This window comes from Phalacrocorax aristotelis, chromosome 2 (genome assembly GCF_949628215.1).
Source record: "Phalacrocorax aristotelis chromosome 2, bGulAri2.1, whole genome shotgun sequence".
NCBI lineage: Eukaryota > Metazoa > Chordata > Aves > Suliformes > Phalacrocoracidae > Phalacrocorax > Phalacrocorax aristotelis.
Genome location: NC_134277.1, coordinates 10,211,461 through 10,229,722, shown reverse-complemented (window position 1 = coordinate 10,229,722; position 18,262 = coordinate 10,211,461). Strand labels below are relative to the sequence as shown.

The following is an 18,262-nucleotide window of genomic DNA, read 5'->3' as shown; positions in this document are numbered from 1 at the left end:
GTGAGTGGACAGTGCTATTTAAAGGGGGAATTGAAATCTTCTGCTACAGAGCTGAAAAATCAAACATCTGCCTTTTAGTTAAATGCATCTAAAGCAAATCACACCATATTTTCCACTGGCTTGTCAGGCGTAAGGATTAGTGTTGCAACCGTAGCTGCTTGGTTTTCCAGCATAGTGTATTTTTACCAACCCAAAGCTATTTTCTGGTCATGAAGTAGTAGCTCCCCCAAACCAACTCTGTGGAAGAATTCTGGACATTTTAAGTGGCATCTCTCTTACTGGAACAATCAGGGAACGTTTCTGATGGAGGTTTGATGTTGGCTAACAATCTAATACTCAATAGAAGGAAATCTCGACATGGTGTATTTCATGGCAGACAAAGCAAAACGTGTCCAAGCCCGGGGTAACTTCTCCAGCAGCCTCTGCTGGCAGTCAGTGCTTAGCGTGCAGTTTTGCAGGAAGCCGCTTGCCAGCATTCCGACCTGCGGCTGTTACAGAGAGACCTTAGAGCACTGACAACCCTGCTCTAAGGAGGAGGCACTTCGGAAGGGCTGGCTTTGCTAGTGATGAGGGTTTTTTTCCAAGGTTAAAAATATGATATAAAATATACTATATATATTTATATGTACATTTACACATATATAATATCTATATACTATATTATGTATAAATATATAACATGTATTTTAATATAAGTATATATAAAAATAAATATAAAATCATCTCAGCTTTCCTTTTCACATGTACCTTATATCCTTGGGCTGAGACTGGACCACGGAAGTGACAGCTTGCAGAGGCGTCTGTGCATCAGTAGCACACTCTGACAGGCCTTCCACCTCTGTCAAGCTGTGGCAGCTTGGCCAGTAAGACCATGGAAAAAATTGTTAAATGTGGCAAGATCCAAGACTCAGGAATTCACATTTATCTTAAAGTTGTCAAATTTCTGTTTGACAGTTATTCCCTCACTGAACCACAGCGAGATGACTCTAAAACACCCGCAGCAACTGTCCTGGTACCACGACTGCGGCACTGTGGGCTGGCAGCGTATTTTGGCTGCTTTCCTTGAAAATTCAGTTTTTCAAAAAAATTTATGTTTACACAGAAATGTGACATGTGTAAAAGCTCCAGGCAGGTAAAATCTGTTTTCTTCAGAAACAAAGCGATGGCTCTAATAACTAAGCTTGAACCAAACATACTAGCTGTTTGGGATAAGCAACAACTAATGCAAGTCTCAGTTTAAAAAAAATTGCAATTGTAATTTTAGACTGTAAGGTTGAAACCATCTCCCCTAATTGCATAGCAACACCTGCATCGCACTGCCTCGGGCAGCTGCAGCAAGTGAATAGGGTCGGACCCATAAAACACTAGGCAATCTTTCCATGGGCAGGAAGGGGCGGTCAATTCTTATCACCAAGCAAAGCATTCAAATGAGGAACTGGCAGCCTGACACATTTAATTTAAGGAAGATGTTTCAAGATTTATCTTGAGGAGCAAAGTTGCCTCAACCTCCCAGCTGGAGCAATGTGTTTCCATTTACGTGTTATTAAACCACAAACACATTGAAATGCTGGGTCTACCTAAACTCCTGCAAAAAAAGGTAATTAATTAGGTGGCTGCTGCAGTCTAGGGGGAGCAATTTTTACCCACCGAGGTCCCATGCGTTCCACAGCAGCCAGTTTCTAGGGCTTGCACAGATTTCTTCCCAAGTCCAGCCTCAAAAACTAAAATACCAGGGTCAGCATGGCTGTTTGCAAGGGAGCTGTTTACATGCACTCTTCAAAGTTGTGACTTTAGCATCCCTCAAAATAGAGCGCTGATTTTTCTGCTGCCCAGACTTCTGGTAATTGGTATGAATTTTAGAGATACTTTAACTGATTTTTTTCCCTCTTGTCAGTTGTCTGTAAGATGCAACTGAGGGGAAATAACCAGTTTCGTGTGCTTAAAGGCTGCCAATGGTATGAAACAGGCCGAAGAAAGTGTCTTGCTTTGTTCTTTCGATAGTAATCTCTTCTGTGTTGTTACCGTGCCAGCATAACCTGGGATTTTGAAACAGCCTCTCTGCTCCCAGAACACCTTGTTCCCTACAACCTGCCCTCACCAACAGACAAAAGGTGAGAAAAACAGCTCCCTGGCTGCTGGGGGAAACACTCCTCTGCCTGAAAATATTGCTCATACAACTAAGCAAGCAAAGCATTCTACATTCAACTCTTGGATTAAAAAATAAAAAATTTAAAAAATTCTGGTCCACCTCTCTACTGTAGAACTGAAAATTTTCTGGAGGATACCTACTGGGAGCAAATTTTCCCAATAGGGACAGATCCAAAGTAACAGAATAGATCAATTGGTATCAAATTCAATTAGGAGGCACCTTGAGTGAACTATTGAACACCAGAGGGCAAGCCTGGTTATAGAAATAGGGCTGGCAGCGCCAGCACAGGTAGGTCACACAGATGCAGCACATACTGCAGACAAGGAAGTGCTCCCCCCCGCAATTTAAGGTCATTCCCTTCCTGGCAATCCAGCTAGAGTAAGGCAAACAGCAGAGCCTTTAGAAAAATTGCAGTTTAATGTGTAGTGGTAAGGTGACAAAAGAAAAAACACCATTAACTAGTGTTACAGAAGGAAATGTACATGATTTTTTTTTAAAAAAACCCACCTGAATGGAAAATGCAAGCAAATTCTTAAGGAAGGTATTCTCTTATCAAAAGACTTGTACTGATCTTATGCTTTATGCCTAGAAAAATCTGATTAACACAAGTGATTAGGCAACTATAATTTTACAGCTGCGAAAACAGGCTAAAAGAATAATAAAACTACGCTGTAATCTGTAAACCCATAATAACTGGGCAAAGTCAGATCTTCAAGTCGTTACAACTACAGCTTTGAATCCAGCTGAAGATCTTTTCCTGACCCACGGTCACATAAACAATTCACAGAATTAGCAGTTAACTTCAATACTTTTTTCTTAAAGTTGATTTATTCTAAAACTGACTCACCAGTACTTATGCCATCTAGCGGCCTGTTTCTTCAGGCAAGTACCACGATTGATTATTAAAAGCCTTTGGTGAAGGCTGCTTCTTTGGCAGACAGTGGTCAGTAGTATGCTATTATTTTAAATGAAAGGTTAGAATGTGCAAAGCAGAATGCTGCTGCTTGACGGGGAGTACCACAGAGGAGAACTTAATCCTCTTCTCCAGATACTAACCACCAACATGAAGGACTCACTAAAAAGGGACATGACAAAAAACACGTTTTCCCTTTCTTCAGAAAGGCCTCGTATCACCTTCAGTTAAACCTGTAACTAGTGTGTAGAGCAACGTAATGGCCTACATCAAAAAATGGATCCTTTAGAGTAACACGGCTCTCATTCACAATTATTTGGGTCTCAAAGACTAACATAGCTTTGCATCTTCACGCAGACTCAGTTTTACTTTATGTTTTATTAGAGGAAAACAGAACTATAGCTTCAATTTTGATTCTTTTGCTTGCAAAGCCTTGGTTGCTAGTTCAACTCTTTCTTTTAATAAGCTAGTTTCTTCAGCACTTTTTTGGGCTTGCACATTTTTCAGTACGAAGTGGGTAAGGAAGAGTTTCAAGCCTTCCCTTAGCAGTCCCAGTTTGGGGTTGTCAGAAACCCTGTAAAGATACAGATCAAAAATAATATTTAGTATTCCACTGCTTCAGAAGTTTCTTGATGTTTTCCTTTAACTTCTTCAGAGATGTAGAAAAAAGTCCAACCTACAGAAGGAGCTTTTCTGAAGGGGCTTTCAAATTACCAGCAAGTCTATGTTGGTTTGGCAAACAGTCCAAACACGCTCAACGTGCAATTGATCCTCAGCAATAAAATGGAATATTGGAGCCTTCGACTTGCTTAATGCAAACAATTACATTACAGCAACAAAGGAGGCACACACCATGTGTGAGCTCCCTTGTGTTGCAGTGTAACAGTTGAAACATCATCACCTAATTTTTTCTAACTTTATGTGACGTTGCAAGTTTAATACAACCAAATCATCCTATCACAGAATAATTTCAGTCAGAAAAGATGTCAGCAGGTCATCTTGTCTGACCTCCTGTTTAAAGCCAGACTAACATCCAGGTGCGGTCAGGTTGCTCAGAGTCTTATCCACTCAAGTCCTAAACATCTCCAAAGATAGAGGTTTCCCAGCCTCTCCAGGCAACCCTGTCCCATATACAAAAATAAGATTTTTCCAGACAATGTTGATTAAAAAAAATCCCCAAACCTTTTCCCTCGTTACTATTTCTTTTTTTCCTTTTTACACTCAAGATACCTTCTAGCAAAGACTGCTGGGAGAGTGAATCCCACTGCAAACAGAAAGCAAGTAATTACAAAGCTCTGCTCATGAAAATCTTATGACCAAAATGATCCAGTATCTTAAAGCCTTATTTTGTATAACAATCCTCACAGCTGTATCTATATCGAGCCTGCACTAACACTCAAATGATATGCTTCCCCCCACTCACCTGGAAGAGTTTACTTTTTAAGGGATGGATGGCTGATCTTTGGAAAAGGTACTGTATAATTCCAAACAAAATACGCAAACTTCTTATCTTCTTAACTACTACTCACGAAGGGTCCCCTGGAGATCTCTCTGATTACTTACCTCACAAAAATGTCACTGATCTCTTCAGCATCTGCTTTGATTAACAGTGTGCTTAATACTTGTCGCAAGAAACGGACTTTGGGTTTATCCAGTTCACTGAATTCAATTACCTAGTAGAGAGAGGGACAATTAGATTAATTCAAATACCTCAAACAGCTGAGTTCTCTTCTAAATGAAGTTTTTAGCACACCAACTGGCCTCCCATATATACTGAGTCTTAAGTCTGGCACAGAAGAATTAGCTGAGCACGCTGCTTCCAAAAGCCAATCAATAAGGAAGCAGAGAAGTTTCTAAGGAATAACCTGTCTATTAATACCAGAATACCAGATACAATTTCTCAATTAGATAAATACTTCAGAAGTACCTCGGACAATCCATGTAACTGCCTGTTTAATACATTTCAATTATTCTTCTAATGAAGTTCTATGGACTCCCTGTTCTGAAATCCAAGTGCTCAGTTGATTTCTTTCTGGTCTCATAAAAATCAACACCAGCTAAAAAGCATAGCACAGAATCCACTGACATAGCCTGTTAATGAAGGGGGTTCATTTCGCACTCTGGATACTCCAAAGAAAATAATCTTACAACTGCTCTAGATATAGAATTGTAGACTTTCTGTATGCCTGGGACACCTCAGGTTTCCTTCTCCCCAAATGATAGCATTACCATAATCAATGGGATTAATCTGGTAATTTTAGAACAAGCTTTGTCTTTGCTTATGACCATGAACAGCTAGTTAACCAGGTAGGTAACAAAAATTACACTGTACACAGAACTAGCAAATGCAAGGAAAACATAGAAGTATTTTGAAAAGAAAACACACCAACCTTGAGAACTGAAAGTGGCAATGATTTTGTCCTTAATAAGTGAGCCAACAGCGACACCAAGTTGGAGATGGCAGTTGCTGACAGGTTTTCTAAATCTCTGATTTTGTCCCAAATACTAAACTGAAATGTCATCTAGGTGTCAAAGGAAAAAAAAAATCCTACAAATCAAGTGACTGTTTAAATGAGTAACAACACAACAAAACCTTTTGACCTTCTATCCTTTATGAGCCCTCTGTTAATTAACAGAGATGCTCACACTGTTCAATTCTTTCACAATGTGTAAAGCAGAGGAAAGCAAACCTGCAGGAGTTATGTTATTTCCTATTCAGACCTGACCATGAGTATGCCTTAGTGGATACATAAGTATACCACCAGAATTTTTCCTCAGGATCAAGATCTTCCCAGGCATGCATCCATTCAGGTATTTAGTAACAGTCTTCCTAACCGCAATAATGACAGTAAACCAAAGTGAAAGCAGATTTTTCTTCACCTGAAATCGTCTTTCATATTCACAAAACTTGTTAGCCAAAAATGCATAGAAGGGGTTATATGTCTTCTCCTGCAAGCAGCAGTAAAGGATAACATGAACAATTTCTCTCTCCTGCTGATCTTTCAGTCCAAGCCTGAAATTTAGCAAGAGAATGAGGATAGCTTAGTAAGGAAAAAAATTACTGCCATAAAGTAAGAGCTATGGTCAACATCTGAGAGTAATACCTAAAACCCCCTCCAAACACATTAAATTTTACGTGTTAGAAAGTCCTTGTTAATTCTTTAAAACACTGAATGGACTCAAACCCTTAAGACGGTGGGCTAAATCAGTATCCCGGTACAGCAATATGGAAATGCTGCAGTAGTACTGGTGTTAAAGGAGCGGCTGCAAAGCAGGACCTCAGACAGAAGTAGAATGATACAAGTATAATTACCCCCTGGGGAAGGAAAGGTAGCTCACCCCATGTTTGTAGCTCTCCATGAAGAAAAACAAAGAAGGCACTGTCCTCATGGAGCCTTGTGCCTTTGAACATAGCGGTAGTACTGCAGCAAGTGCTGCTGCATGGTGTACCAATACAAAGGTTAAATAGTGAAACAAGAACTGTAGGATCCTGTTGCAGTTATCTCACACTTGTACCTATGGTCATAGGAAGAAAAATAGCCTATGGATCAGTATAAGCCTATTTAGAGAAATGTGTTGGGGGCCCTTCACTTCTGTGGTACTTACTAGGAATAAGAAAATATTTTAAGATGGTTTTCCTACTTGGTGATATGAATCTTTTAATCTCTAAGTCAACTCCATGGTACATAATACTTGAAGTTCATTATTGTTTGACAGTAGCCTAAGAAGATGCAGTCAGTGATTTCAAACTACCTTAAAAAAAACCAAAAAGCCTGAAGAAAACAGTCAGTATCCATGAGTACTTATGTTGGCTGCCTCAGCATAAAGTCCAAGGACTGAACAGCCTTCCCACTTGAACAGCTGACCAGTCTAAAAGAGGGCTGAGACACTTTGGCAGGGAATGGTAACTAACTTGCAATGCACCTGTTATGTGAATAATATGATTTAGCTTCCAGGGCTGCCAAATGCTTGGCAGCATTAAAACCAATGAAATGAAATGAAAAATGAAAAATACTGCGTATTATAATCTGAAAAATGCCAAGCAAAATTCTTTTCATTGTTTCAATCTCAAGCTTCATATGGTATTAGTATAACTCAAGTGTATTTTCTAAGTTTGACTCCACTGGAACTTGCCCTACAGTCTGTATAGTACAATTTGTCATTGCTTGAGTCTAATATCGCTCGTTTGTATACACCTCCAGACATCTGCCATTGCATTTGATCATAGACACATACCAGATTAACAGAGATAATATTGTCTTTCAGCCAAAACCCCCTGGAATTTAAGGTTTTACAATATGAAAACCTGGGATGATTTCTAGGCTGATTGCTAATGAGCAGTGAAACTTAGAAGTCTGCTTCTCCAAAAGAGACCAGCACTGTAAGTGCTGTGTCTGTGATATAATTCGCTTGCTCTCAGCCAAGTTCTATCTGATTTCATTATAGAGCAACAAAGTTGCAAAAAGTTTTTGAAAAATACACAGGTTTTCAGCCACCATACGTGCATTTAATAGATGACTTGTGAAGTTACATTACTATCACTAATTTGGCACACTCTCCTTTTCCTTGTTCATCATCACTTCTATCATGACTTGCTTATTTAGGAAACATTCATGTTGCCAGACAGCTGTAACCATGTAAATCAGCACTCTGATGTTCAGTTTTGTTCTTACCTTCACTCCTTCACAGACCTAGCAGTATTTTGTCTTTTCAGACCTAGCATTCATAAACTTCTAAATTTAAGAGTCAGGATTGTCTTTCACTGCTGAGCTTCACCATAAGCCTGTAGAGATTTCATAAGCCTGATAAACTTAGACAAAGAATATGCAACCACCTCACCTATTACATCATTCATGAGTTACAATATTCTCATGGACTTGTATGTCTTGATCACTAAGAATTTCCCTCTGTATATGGGATAACTGCCTCTGAAGTAGAATATTTATCACCAGAGGAAGCCTGCCTCCGAGTAGGTTAGTTATCATCAGCTGAAGCCCAGCACTATCATTGCCTTCAGATCAAAAATAGTAATACTCAAACCCACCTTTTAAAAGTCAGTTCAAATGATTTTAGTAGATACAGTCACATACTGGCTGTCCTGAATTACACACCACACTACAACAGGATATTCAAGACTTCTACAAGTTTCAATTTTTTGTGAGACAGTTTCTCAAATTCTTCATCTCTATGAGATTGCTTAAAAAATTGCCTCTTCATCAAACTTAAGAAGCATTCATTCACCCATCTGTGGTTTGTGAAGAAGGTGCAGCCTTCCAGCTGACGAAATAGATCAAGCCTCACTCTCTTCTCTTTGTCTCCAGTGATGTTCCCAGTCCTCCCTTTACATTGACACTCCTGCGATCACAAGCTCAGCTGCTTCAGGGAGCTGTTTTGGCCTCAAACGAATCATTTTCTTTTGATGTAAGGAGGAGAAAGACAAGCAGAACTATAGCAGCCTGGATTTAAAATGGTTTAAATTACCTTTTAACCACACCTCAACTCTGCCAGAGATCTAGCAGCAGATGAATCAACCAGTGCAGTTAAACTACGTATTTCTCAGGCTCTTCCTCAAGGGACTGACATAAAACATATGAATATAAATTCCTATACACTCTGGAACGCATGTTCACATTAAAGTTAATTCCTGTACTGAAAATTCTGTGTACTTTCCATTATACTCTGCCAGATGTGGGCAGATTTGTGAATTTCTAAGTTTGCTGTATAAAAAAAATTGGTATTACACACACCAGGCAATCTGCAGAGTCTCGTTCTGCCAAGCCTGCATGTATACAGATTTGTATACTAGTTTAAATAGCACAGATGAGAGTCAAGGATCAATTTGCAAATTGAACTACTGGGTCTTGGCAAGAACTGCAGCAGCAGCTAATTTCTTTTAATTGAACAGGCCATATTATGATATTGGAATGACTCCATTCTCAGTCTTAAATCCAAGCTATGTTTTGCAGAAGTGGCATTTAATCAAATATTAGTTGACTTTATTACAAAGTCTGTTTTGGTTTGGTTAGCAAATTAAATAATTGCATGCCATCCTTGTAAGACAATTCCCTTGAATTACAAGGCTGCAATAGAAGTTCAGACCTGATCTCTCCCCTCCTAGTTACTACAGATTTACAATTAATATTCAGACAAACACAAAGAATAGCTTAGTTGAGCTTTTCCCTGATCACATCATCTTCTTCTAAAGAGCTGTTTGACAAGTGGTAAGGAAACTGGTCTTAACATGAAATGTGACCTTGGCGCAAATTCAAAGCTAATAAATTCTGCAAGAGGGAAGTGGAAGTGCTAGAACACTACCAGGCTGTGCAAGTATGGACAGAGACCTAAAGATGGCTTAACAAGGTGGCAAGAAGGAAGCGGTAGTAGTCCGGAAATCCAGTGACAAAACCTAGAAGTGTTCTGAAGGGGCTTCTGGTCTGCCTCTGTAAGGAAGCAAGTTTGCAACAGACTTCCATCTACTAGACCGGGATGCACCTCTTCAATGCAAAAAGGTACAGGCTTCTGAAGTCAAAAGATGCTGTAAATCACAGTTATAGACACGAGTGACAATAACAAGGGCTACTCCTTTCCTCTGACTGCCACTCAGGTCTGCCTGCCCTCTACTAGTCCTTACACCAGGGTTTTGGTCTGTCTCCTACCCTTTTACCCTACGTGGATCCCTAGCTAGGCACTTTTAAAATTGTATTATTAATTAAATGCTCTTAAGCCCAGATCAGCAATGTTATTTTTCCAATCCAGCTAACGCTATTTTTAGTTCTAGGCTGTCTTCTGTGCTAGTCTGTACTTACTTGAGAAGCTTTTCAAAGGCATCCAGGAAGTCTTCACTTGTCATCAGGACACAAAAAATACTTCTCCTGATATCGGTGTTCATTCTCTGCTTACGAGCAAGCTCCATTATCTTTGAACTCACCTGAAAAAAAACCCCAACAACAATTAAATGCTATTTTATTTATGCTTGCTTTAAGAAAGCTGTTTCTGTGCAGTCTCTAATAAGACCATTAATGAAGATCTCCAGTAAACTATGAAGCATCAGTCCTAAGGTCCTGAGCTTTTGTTCAGAGGCACAGGCATCATCAGGAGCTCTTTCAACTAGGGAAATACATTTTAATGTATTTTAATTGTACCAATTATTTTTAAGACATGCTTCCCTAATACAAGTCACCACGATCACCTCACCACACTACTTTTAGGATCAGCTTAGATACTTGGACAACCCACAGACAGACACCACTACTTGTCAGAATTCATACTAGCAAATCCACTTTAGGTCAAGCCTCTTCTTCCACTTATATAACACGTTACTTTTGCAACTCCACAGGATAAGGAAAAACAAGCTATACCATAGTATTTGTAGTAACAGCTCTTATGAAGCACTTGAGTACAAAATTTTGAAAAACGTTAAGAGGAGAATTTAAAGTCCAAAAGCTTAGTCTTACAGGAGTCCATGAAGGTTTTTTTGGTGTGGTCTGAAAGGAACTTATTCACCTGTATGAATAATACTCAAAAGATCACAAACACTTAGACTTATAACTAGCACTGCTCGGATTTACCTTTCCTATATGCAGTTTTTGCTGAGCCTTGCTGTTTGTATCATTGATCATTGGTGCTCCACTCCAGGATGACCCTATGATCCACCAGCGACCAACCTGATCAGCACTGAGGAGAGATTCCAGGGACACACGGAGCTGAGTTTCTTTCCCAGAACCACTGCTGTGAACCTTGAATAACAAAATACAAAAAAACCCACAAAAGTTTTTGTTTGAAGCTTTTTAAAACAAACAACAACCAAAACCCAAACCCCAACTAACCAACACATACTTTATTTACTTAAAATGACTTTAAAACAAATAACTTAATCTCCATAAAGGTCTTCCTGTTTTCCCCCCACAACCTTTAGTTTCAGTCAGCAACCTGAGAAGAATTTATACGTTTGTCATACTTTTTAATCTCAAATACAAGAAGGTGCTTAAATATACATTTAGAAGCTACTCTTTTTTTTTTTAAATTAAAAAAAAGGCAATCAATTAAAAAGTAGCCGTCTTCCAATCATAAAACTTGATTAGAATTCAGATTTGATGCTGACATTGAAAATCAGTTGCGGCATTTTACAACCTGGTCATGATTTTCCTTTTGATCACTTGTAATCAAATAAAATGACATGACAAACTGCCTTTTGTACAATTAAAAAAAACAAAAAGTTTAAACTCTTTGAACAAAATAAGACTTTTCAACAAAACTGGACTGAAAATTTAAGACAGGAAATTCTACAGAACTAGGTTACCTAGCTTATTTTTGCCTGATCACTGATGTGCACATCCTGGCCTTAAAATATATCTGAAAAATATGATGCTCTGGTATTGTAGACATGTAGTGTAATTTTCAGGTTGGAGATACAGGGACTGTAAACCAGAGGCAAGCCTTGTGAAAATGAATTAGTTCTCAATCCAAAGAGAGAATTATTTTCACGCATTTTATACTGGGTTGCTCTAGACAAACTGCCCTCTCTCTGCCAAAAAAGCCAAACCCAAGAAAAGTAAAAACATCCAGGTTTTCAGAAGTGTTAGACTTCCAAAATAATTCTGGTGAAGTTAGGAGCGGGTGCCTGCATCCAAAAATCTATGGAAAAGAGAAATTGTCATAATGACTCATTTCTTCTACAGAGTCATTAAACATCCCACCATCTCTTTTTCAAGTATAGGACTTTGAGGCAAAGTCTTTGGCTAAATATTACGCCTTTTCTCAAACTGTTCTGCAGAAGGGTGGTTGATTGCTGACTAAACTTGGACACAGCTTAATACTTGATGATTAAAAAGTGATTTTTGTCCACAAGAGTTTCTGACTGTTAAACAAATTAAAAACCAGTATAGCCCATTAAGCCACCGTACAATACCAATAACTACTCCTGGTTTAAGAACAGCTATACTACATACGTCAATAAGGTTCTCACCAGTGTTCTCTGCAATTTGCGGAGTTTTTCAACTGGTTCAGGATCATAACCAGGAATCTTACGCATGTCATTATTCCTTAGAGCCAACATAGTCTCTAGCATGAAACGAACCTATTGGGAAAAGAAATATTTCTGTGGATTATGTGCTGTGGGTTTCCTTAATAAACTAGAAACTGTACTTTGAAATTACTATTCTGTGAGAATAAGCAGCTCAGCTGGCAATTACATGAATACAAATACAGAGAAGGACGTCTACTTTAACTCCTTTTATATTTGTGTTCAAGCTTCAATTCAGAATTTAACCTGCTAAACACCATGCCTCGGTGACCATTTTTTGAAGTGTACAAAGTATCACAAAACAGAAGCACTGTCCATCGTGTAAGATGCAAAAAAGTCCTAGTCTCAACCACTACAAGCACTTCGGTGTCTGTGTCCTAAGAACTAATGGAGAAAGACAAACAAGAATGCAAATAACCTGAATGCAACAACTGAACACCAATAGTAACTTAGAATCTGAACAGAGTGTAGCCAAAAACATTCTGGTACATTAACACATGTATCCAAATGCTTATTGAAGTCTATTCAGAACAGAAAATGTTTTAAAACACACAAACATACCCTAGTCTGATCCTGGAGTTTCTTCTCTGCTGTGTTCGCTTTCCTCTGGGCTTCAGTGATCAGCTCCTTCAAAGCTAATGCATCATCTTTTCTTAAGGAAAAGCCCACATTTTTCAGCAGAAACAGAATCAACTCAATTTCTTTTTCAGTGAAAGTGCTAACAAGCTTTTTCAGAATATCAAAGATCAGCAGTGAATGAACCACATGGAAGTTATACAGATGAGCAATCAAGGCAAGCAGATTTTCACATTCTTTCCCTTCAGCATCACTTCTACAGAGTTCATGAAATTTCTTCACCACGGCTTCCAAAAAGTGAGCACCAACCTGGCAATAGTTCCATCAAGGGGAAAAAAATCCAGCAGTTAACTGTAAGTAGATTTTACAGACATCTGTAAAACATTCTTTTCTGGGGCACTGCCACTATTAATTTTAAAGAAATACTGTTGCTCCTCTCAACCAATACAGATGTTCTACATTTACATATACAAATATCTAAGTGGTGTGACATTTTCTTAAAGTATATGTTATTTACACCTCACATATACCATCCAGTCACCTTTTAAAGTCTGTGCAAGAAAAGCAAATGTTATGAACCTACAGTACACATACATCAGAATTTGTTTACATAATTTTAATGGACACATATTAGCATCTTCCCAGCTGTTAGTCTAGCATGCTGTTACTGCTAGTTGTTCATCCACTAGAAGCTGCATGTCAAAAACCAAATGCATCACAGAATTCAGCATTCCCAAATAAAATCCTTATCAGGAGAGTAAAAAAATAATATTGTAAAACAACCCCCAACATACCAAATTTTCACAATTGCTGAGCATGAGCTTAGACCGATTTTGAAGTTGGGATAAGTCAGCCATTTGTCAGTGGTACAGCTGGAAAAAGAAATTTTGGAATCTCTATGTTTCTGAAGAGAACTGATGCTGAAGACTGGAATTAGGAAGCATACCAAAATATAGGTAGGTAGTGAACATAACATCCTCGTAAGTAAGCTTAGGAAGAGTGGGTTAGATAAGAGGACAGTGAGGTCCACTGAGAACTGGCTGAAGGGCAGAGCTCAGAGGGTCATGATCAATGGAGCAGAGTCTGGTTTGAGGCCTGTAACTAGTGGTGTTGCCCAGGGCTCTGTGCTGGGTCCAGTCCTGTTCAACATATTCATCAATGACCTGGACGAAGGGACAGAGCGTCCCCTCAGCAAGTTCGGTGATGACACCAAGCTGGGAGGAGTGGCTGATACACCAGAAGGCTGTGCTGCCATCCAGCGAGACCTGGACAGGCTGGAGAGCTGGGCCGAGGGGAACCTCATGAAATTCAACAAGAGCAAGTGCAAGGTCCTGCCCCTGGGGAGGAACAATCCCATGCACCAGCACAGGCTGGGGGTGACCTGCTGGAAAGTGGCTCTGTTGAGAAGGACCTGGGAGTGCTGGTGGGCAGCAAGGTGACCATGAGCCAGCAATGTGCCCTTGTGGCCAAGGGGGCCAGCGGTGTCCTGGGGTGTATTAAAAGGAGTGTGGCCAGCAGGTCGAGGGAGGTTATCCTCCCCCTCTACTCCACCCTAGTTAGGCCACATCTGGAGTACTGCATCTGGTTCTGGGCCCCTCAGTTTAAGAACGACAGGGAACTACTGGAAAGAGTCCAGCGGAGAGCTACAAAGATAATCAGGAGACTGGAGCATCTCCCTTATGAGGAAAGGCTGAGAGACCTGGCTTTGTTCAGCCTGGGAAAGAGAAGACTGAGGGGGAATCTTATCAACACTTATAAATATCTGAAGGGTGGGTGTCAAGAGGATGGGGCCAGACTCCTTTCAGTGGTGCACAACGACAGGACAAGGGGCAATGGGCACAAGTTAGAACACAGGAAGTTCCATCTGAATATGAGGAAAATCTCCTTTCCTGTGCGGGTGCCAGAGCAGCGGCACAGACTGCCCAGGGAGGTTGAGGAGTATCCTTCTCCAGAGACATTCAAAACCCGCCTGGACAGGTTGTTCCTGTGCCCCCTGCTCTGGGTGTGCACCTGCTCAAGCAGGGAGGGCTGGATGAGATAATTTCCAGTGGTCCCTTCCAATCCCTACCATTCTGTGAACACATTACTGCTAAACAAGAACCAACCCCGCCCCCATTATTATGGTGCTAATATTTGCTGGTCTTACAAAAATCAGAAGTCTCAGCAGCAGTACTCACTTGCATTACAAGCCTTGGCCAGCTTAGGTTTTAAGTATCCAATGATCATATTGCACAAACATATAAACACAGCTATTGGAATCCCAACTTCTGTATTGCTCAAACTAATCTTAAATGCAGCTGGGTTATCACACTTTTGTGTAATGCACGTTCTAAATTTATTTTACAGAAAAAACAATGGGGCTTTATAGTATCCTTATATACTACAGTCTTAGATTCTTAGATTTTTATATTCTGGAGTCACTGATACACCTAGTGAATTCCACTGATCATTTGCACGATAGGGCTTTAAAAAAACGACTTTTTCCACTGATGTAAAAGGATTTCTGTAGCTGCAGTGCTTTCCTTATCTGGATACACATTGTTCAAGAACAATATACTCAAATACCCAAGAGAACAAAAATGGATTAGTGTAATTAAAGAGGAGAAAACCTGAAGCTTAAAAAAATTAAGTTTTAGTGACAGAAAGATTTTGATTAAAAAACTGATGTTTTTGTAAGTGACCAGTGGTAACTCATGGAGGAAATAAATTAATCAGATAAGACAACAGACTTGGTCCCTTTCACTTGTGGATACCTAGTATATCAGCTACAAATACTGATGAAATTCAACTAGGGGTCCTTTTTAGTGACACACAATCAAAAATTAAAAGACAATTCAAACAAAGTATCAAGGAAAACACTCTACAACATGTATTATGAAACAAAATTAGTCCCAACCACAAGAATTACCTCGATTCCTACATTATGATGAAGAATGCTGACCAAAAGGACATGCTCCATCATCAGTCTTGCAGGCATGGCAACTGGAGTAACACAAGCATTCATGAGAATATCTGTCAGAGTTTCATTCATGTCCTTTCTGCTGTTGGCCATGTAAAGATCTTCCATCTGTCCACTAATGGAGGCCAAATTTGGTTCACTCAACCTATTGAGAAACAAAACCCAATGTCCACTTTTTCTTCTCTTTACACGGTTCCACAATTTTCCATTTACCCAGCAACCTACTCTTTTCAGAGAAACTTCCTTGCCTTAAGAAGAAAGACTGAAAAGATGACTGGAAGGGACCTTTTGTATTTTGCTAAACTTAAAAAAAAATACAACGTATGTTTAATTCTGAGGTATTTTTAAAAAATATTCGCATGTAAAAGCAGATTACCAGCAGTATCTACAAAACCCTGTCAGTGTGCTTACTGTCACAGTCAACAGACTTATTAAGAAAACAGACTTTGTTCTTAGCGGTTTTAGCTATGGCACACCACAGTCTGGAGAAATTAAGTATGAAAATACCTCATACTTTTCTAACATATAAGGTATATCAAATTCTAACTGACTAAACAAACTGCATACTGTATTCTGCATTTTACAGATAACATAGGTAAAAGAAAATGCCAATAGATTTCTCTTTTTAAAAATTCTCTAAAATTAAACCGTGTTAAAGTGTTAATTACTTTTTCTGTTCTTCAGAACTTTAACCATGCTTTTTGTGGGGAGTTATAACTCACACTATGAGGTTTTTTTTGTAGGCATACTTCAACTGACACTTAGTGAATTACACATAGCACTTGCAGACAACTGCTGTGTGGAATTCAGCCCAATCCTAAATTTATTTTCTAGGTTTTTCAACTTCTATAACGACCAACTTTGAAGAACTTATATCAACAAAGATAATTATTATTAAGGATAGCAGACATGATTGCCAACTTAAAATCAGTTTGTGAAAAGTCACATCCCTGCCACTTTTCTTTGAGTAATGAGCACTGTCACATCAAACCAGAAAGATTAATGACTTTCCATATTACATTACCTATTAATGAGACCATTCACCATTTTCTTCAGTCTTCCCAATTCTTCTCTTTTCTTGTCATCTACTGTCTCCTGAGCTTTCCTTACTTGAGGGGGAACATACTTTGTAGCACCGTGATTATCACTCTTACCAGGAAAACAATAAAATACCAAATGAGACTAATATCTTAAATATTTTAACACAAATATACATTTCTGTTTAATATTTATATACAAAACTTTTAGTCAAGTATATATTTTACCATCTAATAACTAACACCAAAGGAACAACTGCGTTGTCTGAGGCGAGCACCCTACCTCCTCCTCCTCGCCGGGGGGCTCGCTGGCCTCAGGCACCCCGCCGTCCTCGGGGGACGAGGGCGAGCTCTCGTTCTCCCACTGTCCTTCCACATCATCCTCTTCGGAGGGGACTGAGGCGTCCTCGGAATCTTCCTCGGCCTCCTCCGGCTCTTCCTCGGCCTCTTCCCGCGGCCCCGGCGGACCCTCCCGTGGGCGCGGCGCCTCCTCGTCGTCGCTGCTCTCGCACAGGCTGCTGAGGCCGGCCCGGGAGCCCAGGGCGCCCAGCACGTAGCCTAGCCCGTCCCGCAGGAAGCTCTGCGGCACCCTCTCCGCCGCTGACCCCTCCTGCTTCTTGCGGCGCTTGCCGAGCCCCAGCCGCCGCTCCAGGCGCCGGATCTCCTTCTCCTCCTCCTCGTTGGCCTCCAGCAGGGCCCGCTTCCGCGCCGAGGCGGTTGCGGTGGCGGGGGGAACCGAGCGTGGTGTCGGTGCCGGCCCCGGACGCTGCTTTCCGACGGCGGCGGGCGAGGCCGGGGCTCGGGGACGGGCAGCAGGAGCCGGCTTGGCTGGGGCCGGCTTGGCTGGGGCCGGCTTGGCTGGGGCCGGCTTGGCTGGGGCAGCGGCCGCCTCCACCAGCTCCCCGCGTTGGAGACGGCGGCGGCGGCTCCGCTTGAGCCTACGCTTCTCCTTTCTCGCGTCCCGGCGGTTCCTGCGATTCTGCTTCTCCGAATCTTTCAGCAGGGGCAGCGGCGGCTGGCCACCAGCTGCCTGCACGAAATCCTGCACCGCGTGCCGCAGCCTGTCCAGCTTCCCGCCGCGGCGAGCGCGGGCGGCCGGCGGCCGCTTCACCTTCCCCTCAGCCACGCCGTGCCTGGGCGCCGCCATCTTGGGGAAGAGTCGACCTTCCTCTTCCGCCGCGCCGCCGCCATTTCGGGCAGCCGCGCCCCCTGCTGGCCGTTGGCCGCCGGGGCGGTCTCAGCTCTGAGGTGGTCCTTGGCGGGCTGGAGCTCGCTTGGAACCCGTAACCAAAGCCGCTAAATCCGTAGAGTTCTCTCTCTCTCTCTCTTTTTTGAATATATTTAAGAAAATGTAAGGTTTGTTACTCTTGTTACACAAGGGACTGGAACAATTCGTCCGTCATAGCCCTGGCTGCGGTTGCAAGGCCCTAATGTCCGCTGGGCACAAGGCTCTTGCTAACGCCTTGTGAGGCTGAGGGACATCAGCACCCCTGGCCTCTCCTCCACCTGCCCAGTCCCCCATTTTAAGCCCCTTCCAACCCTGCCAAGCTCGGGTGTCTCTTCCTGAGCATGTCAGAGACAACGTACACTTCTGCAGCCTCTGCCT

The 18,262-nt window shown here is 41.2% G+C and overlaps 1 protein-coding gene across 1 annotated transcript; it reads right to left on the bottom strand.

Moving 5' to 3' along the window:
* Window positions 1-2,547: 2,547 nt before the first annotated feature.
* Window positions 2,548-17,847, bottom strand: NOM1 (nucleolar protein with MIF4G domain 1). The gene is given in 12 exon segments (XM_075082373.1): window positions 2,548-3,636; window positions 4,626-4,735; window positions 5,453-5,584; window positions 5,943-6,075; window positions 9,869-9,990; window positions 10,631-10,798; window positions 12,028-12,138; window positions 12,646-12,969; window positions 15,569-15,764; window positions 16,644-16,768; window positions 16,940-17,820; window positions 17,823-17,847. Coding segments are annotated over 12 exon segments (2,505 nt in total). The 3' UTR covers window positions 2,548-3,458.
* Window positions 17,848-18,262: the final 415 nt, after the last annotated feature.